Source organism: Rhinoderma darwinii, unplaced genomic scaffold (assembly GCF_050947455.1).
Source record: "Rhinoderma darwinii isolate aRhiDar2 unplaced genomic scaffold, aRhiDar2.hap1 Scaffold_146, whole genome shotgun sequence".
NCBI classification, from domain to species: Eukaryota; Metazoa; Chordata; class Amphibia; order Anura; family Rhinodermatidae; genus Rhinoderma; species Rhinoderma darwinii.
Window position 1 is genome coordinate 2,429 of NW_027461970.1, and position 13,379 is coordinate 15,807.

The 13,379-nt window shown below is 44.9% G+C and overlaps 1 protein-coding gene across 1 annotated transcript; it reads left to right on the forward strand.

The window, feature by feature from the left end:
- Positions 1–324: 324 nt before the first annotated feature.
- Positions 325–12,048, forward strand: LOC142699209 (UBX domain-containing protein 2A-like; the record flags this gene model as incomplete). Its single annotated transcript, XM_075848030.1, has 4 exons — positions 325–434; positions 953–1,090; positions 2,907–3,065; positions 11,093–12,048. Coding segments are annotated over 4 exons (597 nt in total), but the record flags the coding sequence as incomplete, so codon positions are not given.
- Positions 12,049–13,379: the final 1,331 nt, after the last annotated feature.

The following is a 13,379-nucleotide window of genomic DNA, read 5'->3' on the forward strand; positions in this document are numbered from 1 at the left end:
CACAGAGCATTACCTAGAATGGTGACTATTTCTTTAAAAAATACACGTCTTCAAAACGTATTACTGTGGATTGCCCATTAGGTCCGCACATAAATTATAGCCCTATTGTAAATCAATATAGCTAATCCGTGTCAATGACGAGCCTTTTGTAGATTGTAAAATATATAATATACCCCATTCACATGTATTGCTGGCGGAATGTTCGTGGTTTCGGTCAGTGTTTAGACTCCGAATCCATGCCTAAATCTCGACAGAATCCTGAAAGTGTGAACATGGCCTACTGGGGTATTTGTTTGCTTAACTTGGTGGTTTTTCTCTTTTCAGGCAGAGGTTATCATCAAGATGTGGAAGAATGGGTTTACAATCAATGACGGCCAGCTCAGGGACTATACAGATGCTGCAAATCGTCAATTTATGGACTCCATGAGGAAAGGGTAAGTGCAGCCTAATACAGTGCTCAGAGATCAGACCTTGCGTAGTGGTGTCCAGTCGTGCCGCGTAACGCCTAACCGGCTCCTCCGGGCGTATGTAAATAAAGCCTAATCCATATACAGTGACTTTCTTGATCCGGCATCCGATAAAGGATAGTTTGATAATCTGGCACTTGTTTCCAGCACACAACTGCAGTATTAGGTTTGATTTCTTCAGGCCAGAAGCAGAAGACTGAGCAAAAATAACCAATCAGGAAAATTATTAGAAAACAAAGTTCTAGTATGAGTTTTGGAACATTTTCGGAGAAACTCCGCAGTAAGAAGAGAAGGCAGGAGAGATCTTGAACAGTGGGTTATTGATTTGTGGTGACATGAGATCACATCGTCCATACACTGCTGTACATATATCGTTACATTGGGCTCCATGGATTATGTAATATGCTATACACATTTTATGTCTTTGGTTTGTTACCTTGGCGTCACACAAGGTGAATTGATGTCTTATATTCTTCTTTTATCAGGGAGCTCCCACCAGAGTTGCACAAGACCTTCGCAAAGAAAGAATTGTCAGTTAATGTTGAAGACAGAAAAAGTGAACATTACTTTATAAGAAAGAAGCATGTGGACCCGTTCTCCGGAGAGGGTCACCGCCTGGGAAGGTGAGGATTGTACAAGGCCCTGTGTACTTCTGTCTATGGGGATCGTTCATAGTGCACATGACTGCTGTGACTTTATCATCCATGGTGGTTAGACATTAAAGGGGTTGTCACAAGCGTAAATATTATCCTCTAACCACTACATAGGTGATAACCTGCCGCTCGGTGGGGGACCGACCACTCATGAGATTGGGGGTCCCGTTCCTCTGAATCAATGAAGCTGCAGGTTGAGCATATGCACTGCTGTTTTATCCACTAACTGGGACTGTCAGTGATGGAGTACAGTGCTCGACTATTTCCTGAAGTGCCATAGAGAATGGAGCAGCTGGGCGCATGCTCGACCTGCCGCTCCATTCATTCGAAGAAATGGGACCTCCATTCTCATGATCGGTGGAGGTGCCACGGTCGGACCTTCGCCGATCAGCGTGTTATCACCTATTCTGTGGCTAGGATAGAACATATAATCTTGGAACAACCTCTTTAAAGAGGCTCTGTCACCACATTATAAGTGGCCTATCATGTACATGATGTGATCGGCGCTGTAATGTAGATTACATCAGTGTTTTTTATTTAGAAAAACGATCATTTTTGACGGCGTTATGACCGCTTTTAGCTTTATTCTAATGAGTTGCTTAATGGACAACTGGGCGTGTTTTACTTTTTGACCAAGTGGGCATTATGGAGAGAAGTCTATGACGCTGACCAATCAGTGACCAATCCGCGTCATACACTTCTCCCCATTCATTTACACAGCACATAGCTATATCGCTATGTGCAGACACACACATACACACACACACACACACACACACATACACACACACGTTACTGCAGTGTCCTGACAATGAATATACATTACCTCCGGCCAGGACGTCATGTCTAGTCACAATCCTGACACTTCTGTAGCGTCTCTGATATTTACAGCAAGGCAAGCGTAATCTCGTTTTAAATGACAGGTTGCATCGTAAATATCAGACGCTACAGAAGTGACAGGATTCTGAATAGACATGACGTCCTGGCTGGAGGTAATGAATATTCATTGTCAGGACACTGCAGTAACGTTATAGTGTGTTTGTGGCTGCACATAGAGATATAGATATATCGCTATCTGCAGTGTAAATGAATGGAGAGAAGTGTATGACGCTGATTGGTCACTGATTGGTCAGCGTCATACACTTCTCTCCACAACGCCCACTTGGTCAAAAAGTAAAACACGCCCAGTTGTCCATTAAGAAACTCATTAGCATAAATCTAAAATGAGTCATAACTCCGTCAAAAATAATCGTTTTTCTAAATAAAAAACACTGCTGTAATCTACATTACAGCGCCGATCACATCATGTACAAGATAGGCCACTTATAATGTGGTGACAGAGCCTCTTTAAGGAGGTCATATGTGTGTTTAGGACATGGGCAGATGTACTTCTAATGATTTAACCACATCCATGGTTTCTTGCACGGTCACATGACCACAATTTATCTCCGGCCGTAATGTTTTGTATTTGGAAGTTTGTTCGCAAGTTTGTGGTTTTTAATTTTCTGGTCATTTTTTATTTATTTTTAAATCCTTTAAAAACGTATTACTTTACTGTAGGGTTGACTTTATCCTATGTTATGTACATCTAGGCAAACATGGACTGGGGAAGCCCTATTAACCTGTTATAACTCCTGACACTACTGTAATTGGCGCAGTCGTGTCACTGTATTAGATCAGCTGGTCAATCAATATTTAATTGTCTTATCGGTGCATAAAGTGATATCATAGAGAAGTCTGGAAAGAAAGTGAATCTATTCTGAGGTCTTTACTTTTCTTCTCTCAGTGCAACCCCAAAAGTCATTACCAAAGCAAATGGTTTGGAGGATGGAGGTGAACAAAGTCTCCCGAGTGTTGAGCTGAAGGCTGGGGAGCCTCTGACCAACGTCAAGATCTGGCTCGCTGATGGCAAGAGGATCGTTCAGAAATTTAACACTACACACAGGTAATCCAGAAATGCCGTTTTATTACGTGTGTGTGTGTGTGTGTGTGTGTGTGTGTGTGTGTGTGTGTGTGTGTGTGTGTGTGTGTGTGTGTGTATATATCAAACATCAACTGCCCATGAATAGGCGGCGTTACATACTAAAGGGAATTTTTAATACAAGACCTCACCCTGAAGATGTGTACATGCAATTTAATTAATATTACATTTAAAGTAAAGCTCTAACTTTGGCTGTGTTCCAGAGGTAGGACCTTCACATGTCGGGAGAAAGTGGTTCCTCCTAACCGCCGTTTCACGTGACAAGGTGGCCACATCCAGGTGGAGACTTGGTATATACTTATTTATTGCATACCCCCGCACCTATTCACTTAATTTCCACTCACTCCTACAGGAGTTCAGGAAACAGCGCAGCAAAATGTGCTTGGCTGTTTCTAGGAAAAACCCGACCACCTCATCAGTGGCTGGAGCCCAACGGCAGAAGATAGGACTGGGTCCTATAGAGATAGGTGCGCGTCCCACCTCTAGGACCTGCATATAGCGGTGTCAGTGCGTAAAACTACACAGCGTATACACCCTGGTTGCCGCTATGAATTCCATCCGAAAAGCCACGCCAAATTGTGGTGCGGTTTTTCAGGCCCCATGTTAGCTGCGGAAATCCTGCAGCAGTAAAAAAATAAATAAAAAAAAAATGAATAAACTTAAACGTACAAGCCCATAGTCATGGCGACTTAACTCTCTCTCTATCTTCTGAGCATAGCCCAGCCTCCTGTGATGCTATAGTCCATGTGACTGTTGCAGCAGTCACATGGGATGGAACGTCATGCCAGGATGAATGGCTGCGCTCAGAAGAGGATCGCCCTGCTAGTACTACTGCAGGGGGGTAAGTATGAGCTTTATTTATTAGATTCAAATTAAATACAAATTTATTTTGTTTTCATTTGCGATTTTTGTGGCTGAATCGCAGCGTTTCCACGGGATAAGTCGCACTACATAGGACTTTGTTGCAGGTTTTACCACTCAAATGAATTCTATCGAGAAACCCTTCAACAGATCAGCGATTCCACAGCATAAATTGGCGTGCTGCGGCATCAAACTTTTTTTTTTTTCTTCTTCTGGACTAGTTTTTTTAATTTTATTTTTTTCCCCCTCGTTGTGAGGATGAGATTTTAAATCGCTCCTACTCTGCTACTGTAATGAAATCTGTTGCGGAAAATCTGCAGTGTTTATGCTACGTGTTCCTAGCCTTAGGCCTTATTCACACAAGTGTATTTCACGTCCGTGTTACGCGCGTTAACACAACGAATGTCACAAACCTATGCAATTCAATGGGGCCATTCAGTGTTTTTCATGTGTCTTCTGCGTGAAACTCACTGCATGTCCTGTTGTGTGTTTTTTGCGCATCACTTATCCATTGAAGTCAATGGGTGCGTGAAAAAAATGGACAGCACACGGACGTCATACATGTGCTGTGCGTGATTCACGCAACAGTTGCTGAAGAAATGATGAGAAAAAGCCACCGCCTTCTGTTTATTTTGCTGACGTACGAAACGTGTGACATATGGATGACGTACGTGCGTAAAAAAAATGCGTACACGGATGTCACACGGAACTGCAACGCAAGAAAAACGCTCTGTTTTTTTAAGCACGCAAAACTGACACCTTCGTGTGAATAAGGTGTTAATGAGTCCATCAGACCCACAGAGGTTTGCGTTTTTCCCATTTTTCTACTGCTTTTCTTTTGGGGCAAAAACACAGCGGCCAGATGTTACGTTAAAGTCTAGTAAAATATAGAAAACACTACATACAAAGCATTCATGCTGGACCGGGAGGAGATGACCGTAACGGCCTGTGATCTTTCTTTTTTTTTTTTAAACTCGTTTTATTAAAAGGAACTGTCAGAGTCAAACCATCACATACATCAGGATAACATTATACACTCAATAGTACATATGTCAGAAACATCATTACATACAGAAGGGATACTCGCAGGTACCCATGGTATTAAACCGTGGTTCGCAGACCACATATACATAATACAGATCAATCAAACATTCTATCAAAACTTTTAATCTTGTACATCACTATAGTATTAATATGCCCCCAGTTCGATATTCTACCCTAACGCGCACATCCTCCTCGTATGGCCTAAAGCGAAGCACCTGGAAGTGTCCTCCTCCCGACTCCTTTACCCGCTCCCGCCCCCAGCTTGAATCAGAGCAGCTGATAGCCCTTGGACTGTACAGTGACTGAGGTTCGATGAGCACCACCCATTCCAGATCAAATCAAATTTAGCCGGTTTCCCCCGGTGTTTATACACTATTTTCTCAAATGGAAGTATGTCATTGACTAATTTACGCCATTGCGCTACTGTCGGGGCCCTATCCGCCATCCATCTCATGGCCACCGCCTTTCTTGCCATGAATAGTGTTTCTCTGAGGAAAGTCCTCTCATATATCGACCATTGTTCCTCATTGAGCAGTCCCAGCAGACACACCTCCGGGCTGCAAGGTATCGTCCTCCCCAATACTGCTGTCAATACTGCAACCACCTCCTCCCAAAAGCTAAGAATCCAGTGACAACCCCATATTAGGTGAATAAAATCAGCCCGTGTCTCTCCGCACCTATGACATTGTGAGGACGCCATTCTTCCCATACGATGTAGTCTTATGGGTGTCAAATAACATTGGTGGATAATGAACATTAGTGCACGCCACTTATCCTCCGCCACCAGGGGCTCCACTCGCATTTTAGCCTCCAGTAGAAAATAATAAATTTGAGAAATGGCTCCACGTGTAGACGGCGTGCTCAACCTCACCACCAAATCACAGCTAGAATACCTCACGGAGTTCAGTGGAAATTGTGCTAATAGAGCATGATGGAGTTGTATGCAATATAATTCATCCCCCGGTGGTATATTGAATGCTGCCCGAATCTCACTCACCGTCATGACCGTCCCGTCTTCCGTTAGTAACTGTGACAAAGCAACTACCCCTCTAGAGGACCAGTAACGTTTTCCCACCATCCCGTGCAAATGTGAAAAACTCGGATTGTCCCACAGCGGGTTCTCCACCACCACCCCCACAACCCCCAAGAGCTCTTTAGCCTGTTGCCAAACTCGTCTGGCCAACTTATGCAAGGGTAACAGGGAGCGGTGTCTAAAATCATGCGGCTCCAATATCGGCCAAAGGGTTTTCAAGCCCAACACCCTGGCTAGATGACACTCAGCATTGGTCGTTAGGGGTGGGGGGGGGGGGAGACCCAAGAAGTCAAGTATCTGAGCTGACCCGCCAAATAATATAGAAAAACATCCGGTAAGGCAGCTCCGGCCTCATCTTTAGACCTCTGTAGAATCGACAGCTTGAGTTTAGATCTCCCCCCCCCCCATACAAACGGCGCGAATAGCGAGTTTATTATTTTAAAGAACCTTTTAGGCACCAACACATCCACATGCTCCAACACATACAAAAACTTTGGCAGTACTATCATTTTTAATAGATTCACGCGTCCTGCCACTGACAGAGGCAGACCTTTCCACACCTGAATTTTATCCCTTAGGTACGCGACCAAGGGCGCTACATTTAACCCATACGATCTAGAGCTATCCCTAGCAATATTAATCCCCAAATATTTGAACTCTGGTTGTACTGACAGTCCGCAGAACTGGGTGTCCCATCCACAGTTATCCTGCCTCAAAGGCATCAAATACGATTTGGCCCAATTAATTAGTAACCCGGAATACCTTCCAAAAGCGTTAATGAGGGATATGGCCCTGGGAAGGGTGGCATTGGGGTTTGCCATAAACAACACCATGTCATCCGCATATAATCCTATCCGGTCCTCTCTGTCCCCTATTCTAATTCCCATATATGCGTGATCCCTCCTAATGTTCAGAGCCAGTAATTCAATGGCCATTGCGAAAAGAAGTGGCGAAAGTGGGCACCCCTGCCTCGTGCCCCTATGGAGGCCAAAGGAAGGGGACAGGACCCCGTTCACCAACACCAGCGCTCGCGGAGATGTATATAGCAAGGAGACCCAATTAATGAATCTATCCCCAAACCCAAATCTTCGCAGCACTGCCAGCAAATAAGGCCATTCTACCAAGTCAAATGCCTTGGCCGCATCCAAAGATGCCACCGCCCAGTCCTGCTGCTCCTCCCATCCAATCTGCGCCACCACCTGTACCCGTCGAATATTCTCTGAGGTGGACTTGCCGGGTATAAAGCCACACTGGTCTGGGTGAATCATCTCCTTTATCACATTACATAACCTATTAGCTAGCATTTTAGTCAAAATTTTGTAATCCACTGTCAGTAGTGAGATCGGTCTATATGACCCACATTCATCTGGATTTTTGCCTGGTTTCAGCAATACAATAATGGTGACGTCACACATGGATTCCGGAAGAGTAGACCTCCGATAGCTATGCTCAAACAGGGCCAGCAATTGGGGGGCTAGCAGCTCCCCATACTGTAGATATACCTCAAGGGGATACCATCCGGCCCTGAGGCTTTCCCCTTGGCCATAGACGCCATTCCCTCCAAGATCTCGTCTACCGTAAATGGAGCATCAAGCATTGCCACCCGCTCGGCTGACAACGTAGGAAACGATATTCCATCTAAATACTTCTCCATCTCCTCCCTCCTATAATCTATTTTTGAAGCATACAACTGATCATAGAACTGTGTGAATTGTTCGAGAACATCCCTCGAGGAAGTGTAGATTCTATCGCCAGGCCCCACTATACCCATCACCGGGGGGATCTAGAAGTGTTCCGCACCATATGAGCCAGAATTTTACCCGATTGATTGCCCAATTCAAAATGAGATTGTTTACTAAAGAATAGACTACGCAAAGTCTTATCCCTCAGGACTTGTAGATACTGTCTACCCAAGTCCAGCCAAGCATTTCGGTTAGCTGGTGTGGGATACTGAACAAATGCCCCTTCCGCCTGTGAACATTTATATGCTAATTCCTCTTCATGCAGGGCGGAAGCACGTTTTACATAGGATATGGAGGATCGGAGACATCCCCTCAAATAGGCTTTGAGGGTATCCCACACCAGCGACCGATTTTCCATCTGCGCATGTGCTTCTATAAATATTGATAGCTGATCCGGTATACGATCGTTTTGTTGAACTAGCTGAAGCCAAAACGGGTGAATTTTACCCATACCCCTTCTGCCTACCTGTGGCTTTTTCAATGTCAGTAAGACCGGACTGTGATCCGAAATCCCCCTCGGTAAACGATCCACAGAGTCTACCTCCTGGAAAACCGCAATCTAGCCGGATAGGCCATCGAATATGGAATCTGCATGTCCCGGAGTCGGCGCTTGATAGGGACATATGACGCCCTTTGTCGCTGCAAATCAGGAGAAAAGTCCGGATATATGGACACAGATGCATTTTCAAATCTAATCCCTCCGGCCTTCCGAGCTTCCAACAGAACCGTGTCCCGATCTTTGCAATTCAACATCCGGGCAAGCAGTGGTCTTGGGGGAGCACCTGGAACTGGTAACCGTGCTGGAACCCTGTGTGCCCTTTCCACCGCATATGCTAACGAGAAGGAGGCAGCTGGAAACATCTCCTTCAGCCATCTTTCCATAAATTCTCCAGGCCTCTGCCCCTCTGCCCTCTCCGGCAATCCCACAATGCGGAGATTGTTGCGATGCGATCTATTTTCCAAATCGTCGGCTTTCTGGCGCCACAGATCGACTTTACGGGGCAAATCTTGAATAGCCGCCGGCATGGTAGCAGTAAGATCTTCCAAGGTGGATATCCTGCCCTCCGTCTCCGTGACTCTCTGCCGCACATTTTGCAAATCCTGTCTCAATAGGCCCACGTCCACTCTCACCTCATTAATCTTAGCCGTCAGAGTCGTCCGTGTCTCGAGGATGGCTGTCAGCAGCTTATCCGATGCCTCTTGCAGCGTGATTCCTGCATCCTGTTCCGAGGGAGCATGGTTGGATGTCCCAGCCACAGCTGCGGCCTGCACAGAAGAACTCCCGCCAGCGCCATCTTGGATCACCACGCGGGCATATGATTTCAGCTTTTCTGCCGCGTCCATCGCTTTAGACGGGCTCATCTTTTTCCTGGAAGATATCCTTCCCTTCCTACGCAGCTGGTAAGGAATTTTGGCTAATTTCAAGGATTACAGCACCGTCAGGAGGATTTTAGACAGGATGCTGGCCCGGAGCTATCGCCACACACGTCCTCTCACATCAGCAGCTGGCCACGCCCCCCGGCTGTGATCTTTCTTCCGGCCCTCACTTGCAGATTCCCCCTCCCTTACACAACACTGGGAAGTAAAACTTTTATCCCGCTACCTGATTTCCAACGAGCGTAGCACCGCCAATATTGTCCCTGGATTGTGGTGCCGTTTTGAAAGCTACAATTCTGGGCTTTAATATGAAACCATCTAAGTGCTATACCTTATATTCCGCAGTCGTTTAAAGTCATAACCTATTACATACGTCCTTGGCAATGAAAGGGTTCATGCCTTATTAAACCGGTTTTCCCACTAAGCAGATTCATCCCTTATCCACACGATAGGTGATAATTGTGTGAACACCACTAGGACCCCCCACCGATCAGTAGAACAGGGGTCCCGACAGTCATTCCTAATCACTGGACGATCATAGGGAGGAGGGTTTTGAATGGAGCAGCGGTCACCCATATGCGCTGCTGCTCCATTCAATGTCTATGGACCCAATGGAAACAGCCCAGTTCAGCCCTCAGCGGTTTCCATCGGCACTGTAGACATTGACTGGATTGGTGATAAATGTCCGTTGTGGGTAAACCCCTTTAGGGCTTATTCACACGAATGGAGAATACGGCCGTCTCACGGATTCGTGTATTTCAATGGGGCCATTCACACGGTCGCTGTGAAGGGTCCATTGATAAATAGAACGTGTCCTATTCTTCAGTTTTTACGGATCCCTCGATAGACTCAAGTCTATGGGGATCTGTAAAAAACGGGTACAACTCTGATGTGAAAAACAGCAGATTTTTAAGTCAGAGTTTGTGCTACTTCGAGTGAATCTGGACTTAAAGGGGTTTTCCCCACGAGGGACATTTGACCTATCCACAGGATAGGTCATAAATTTAAGATGGATGTGTGTCCCACCTCTGGAACCCGCACCTTTCTCTAGAATAGGGCCCCTTAAGCCCCGTTCTACCAATCTGTGCTCTGGCTGACTCCCGGCCACTTCCTGATTACATGGTCGGGAGTTACGGAAACAGCTCAGCTATGCTTTTTCGTAACTACCATTCAGTTGTATGGGACTTATGGAACTAAGCTACGTGGTTTTCTCCTTCGTGGTCCGAAATCAGCCAGAGCACAAAGTTAGAGCGTGTTTAGGGGGCCCCATTCTAGAGATAGATGTGGGTCCTACCTCTGGGACCTGCAACTATCTGACAGTTATGACATATCCTGTATATATGTCAAAAATGTCCCTCGTGGGAAAACTCCTTTAAAATAACTTTTGGCAGTCAGCCGTGATCGAAGGGATTCTCCATGTATAAGGCATAGAACTTTGTCGCTGCTTTGTCACTTGCAGATAGATACCAAACACTGCACATTTGCTATAATATCAGTGTTCAGGGGGTTAGGATAGATCTGCAGTATTGCCCACGTGGAGGTCTTATTGCAGCCAATGCATAAGTCATACCTCAGGGTATCTATGGCAATCCACACAGCTGGGGACCAGTGTGGCATCTGGCTGTAGCAGTACTAGATCTGTCCAGCAGGGGGCCTAGATAGATAGATATATATATATATATATATTTTTTTTACCATGTTATCTACATGATTTATATATAAAACAAAGTAGCAATTTTTGAAACTTGCCCTCCATATTACTTGTTGGGCTTTTAAATATCTTCACTCCGAGCATGTGTGGACATAAAGCAAGGTTTACAAGGAAACGAACGCCCAATATTGTAACTTGTATTTTCAGTAATAAGTGTCCTTTTATATGCATATGACATGTGCGTTACTGATTTCTTGTACATACCTCTCCTTTCTTTCTTCAGGATCAGCGATATCAGGAATTTTGTAGAGCGCATCCCTTGTAAATCAGAGAAGATCCCCTTCACGCTGGCGACCTCCTTCCCGTTGCGGGACCTTTTGGATGAGACGGTCACCATTCAGGAAGCTCGGCTGCAGAATGCCGTCCTGGTGCAGAGACTGCAGAAAACCACACCACTGTTCAGGGACGTCTAGTCCAGACCGCATCAGCAGCGGGGACTACGGAATCCTGAGGATCATGCGATTTAGTGCTTGGGTTTTATTTTGTGATATCTGAGGATCACTGTGAATAGACGGTGTACATATCCACTGACTTACAGGCTAGTATTGGCTGCACGGTCCTATCCATGGCCATATGTGCAGTCACGGCTACTTTGCTGCGCCTTCTGCGCTGCTTTACACGTTGCGGTCCTGTATTGCTGTCTACAGGGTGCACTTACTTATACAACCGCTCATACTCCTCAGGTTTCTTCTGCAGGCCTTTCTGCTATGGATGGCTTTACAATATTCTGTTTGGCAATAAGTAGATTATTAATGGTTGTTTAGAGCACCACTGGCACGTTCCCTGCGAGAGCGTGTAAGATTAATGGTTGTTTATAGAGGCGGTACAACACCGCTCCGAAAATGTCACTTTTACCTCTTAACTACACAGCGGTATTATACGTTATAGGATTTGAGATCACGGTTACCATGTATATTTGTCTGGAATAGAAGATAGTAGATTTAAAAGCCACAAAACCACCGTTTTGTTTCTATAGACACCCTGGTCTTATTTCTGTCTCGTTCTTTATTCGATATATTATCATTCTTTTTCAGACATTTGTTGTTTGCTTTAAGTCAAAAAGTGATCAAATGGGGTTTGACCCTCACCAATAGCGAGAATGAGCATGCCACAGTCCCCATCTTCTGCCGGATAGCTGGCTGCACTTGTGCACCCCCAACTTGATCGAATTGGGTGAAACTATGGGGGGGGGGATGTAATTTCATCATTCGGTGGATTTAGAAGCTTCAATTCAATAGTGACCGCCTATGGATCCCAACATCTGATTGACAAGAATTTAAGGATTGGGAGAACCCTTTTTAAATTAGGTTATTGACGCAGGTGTTCTTCTCACGTTCCATTATGATGTATAGTAGTATCATGATAAAGTCATTTCCCTTCCTTTTTCCTTCAGGGCGTTTGATATAAGGTATAAAGAAAACTCTTTTTCTGCTGAGCACAATCGGCATTACTCCAGCTCACCAGCAGGGGGCCTGCACCACTCTACATATGAACAGTAACAGTCCCCTCTGCTGACGGAGCTCATGTCTTTTATTTAGCATGCTGTCTTGGATTGCAGTGCGTTTTTAGCTAATTGTAATATTTTTAAGTTCTGTTTTTATAAATTTAACATTTTAAGCTACTGCTGTCTTGGTCTGTTTTACTTCTGCCGTTTGGTCATAGGTCTGAACCATAGATGTAATTTGGTCCTAAATAGCTTGTGCATGTCTGAAGGATTCACCGGACGCCAAAGGTCATACCACATTATTTAAAATTTGGTTGGCCAATATTAATAAGGACTCGCAGTAAAGATGACCGGTCAGCTCAGACCTAGCGAGTTGCGCTGAATGTATTTTGCCGTGTTCACCATATTCACGGACTCATGAATTTGATAAATCTCTCACACAAGTGTAACATTGGGGATAACTGCAGTGACTCCTGAAAGCATACCATATTGTTCCGGAACAAATCTTACTGACTTCCTGGCGATCATATGATCGTTCACTACTACCGGGGCCAATACAGACCGTGCCTCTCTTTGAAAACACAGAAATGAAAACTACTACAGCCTTCTCTCTAGGGTCCCCATCAGTCCGACTGCCAGGCACCCTACATTCAGCTGCCTGATATTTTGGGCAGCCAGCTTAAACCTGCGGTTCACTAGTTAAGTCTTTGTATATGCAGGGAATTTTGCAAAAAAAGCAAATAAAAGCCCAGCCCAGCTCTGGCCACTATGAAGATATATAAGAAATGAATCATCCAAGGAAGTTTGAACTAAAAAAAGCGCACGAGAGCGAGATGCGTGCGAGCGAGACTGTCCGGATCATGAATTACTGCAATACATTAGTATTGCTGAATATCATGCAAGTGATTCAATGATCGGTGGTTCAAGTCCTCTAGGGGGACTAAAATAAGTTAAATAGCATTAGTTGTTGTATTTTGTGAAATAAAATAAAAATATCTGTTATAATATTCTCATGGTATACTGAATGACTGATGAGCTCCTCACTGTGCCCTTTTTAAAGAATTAG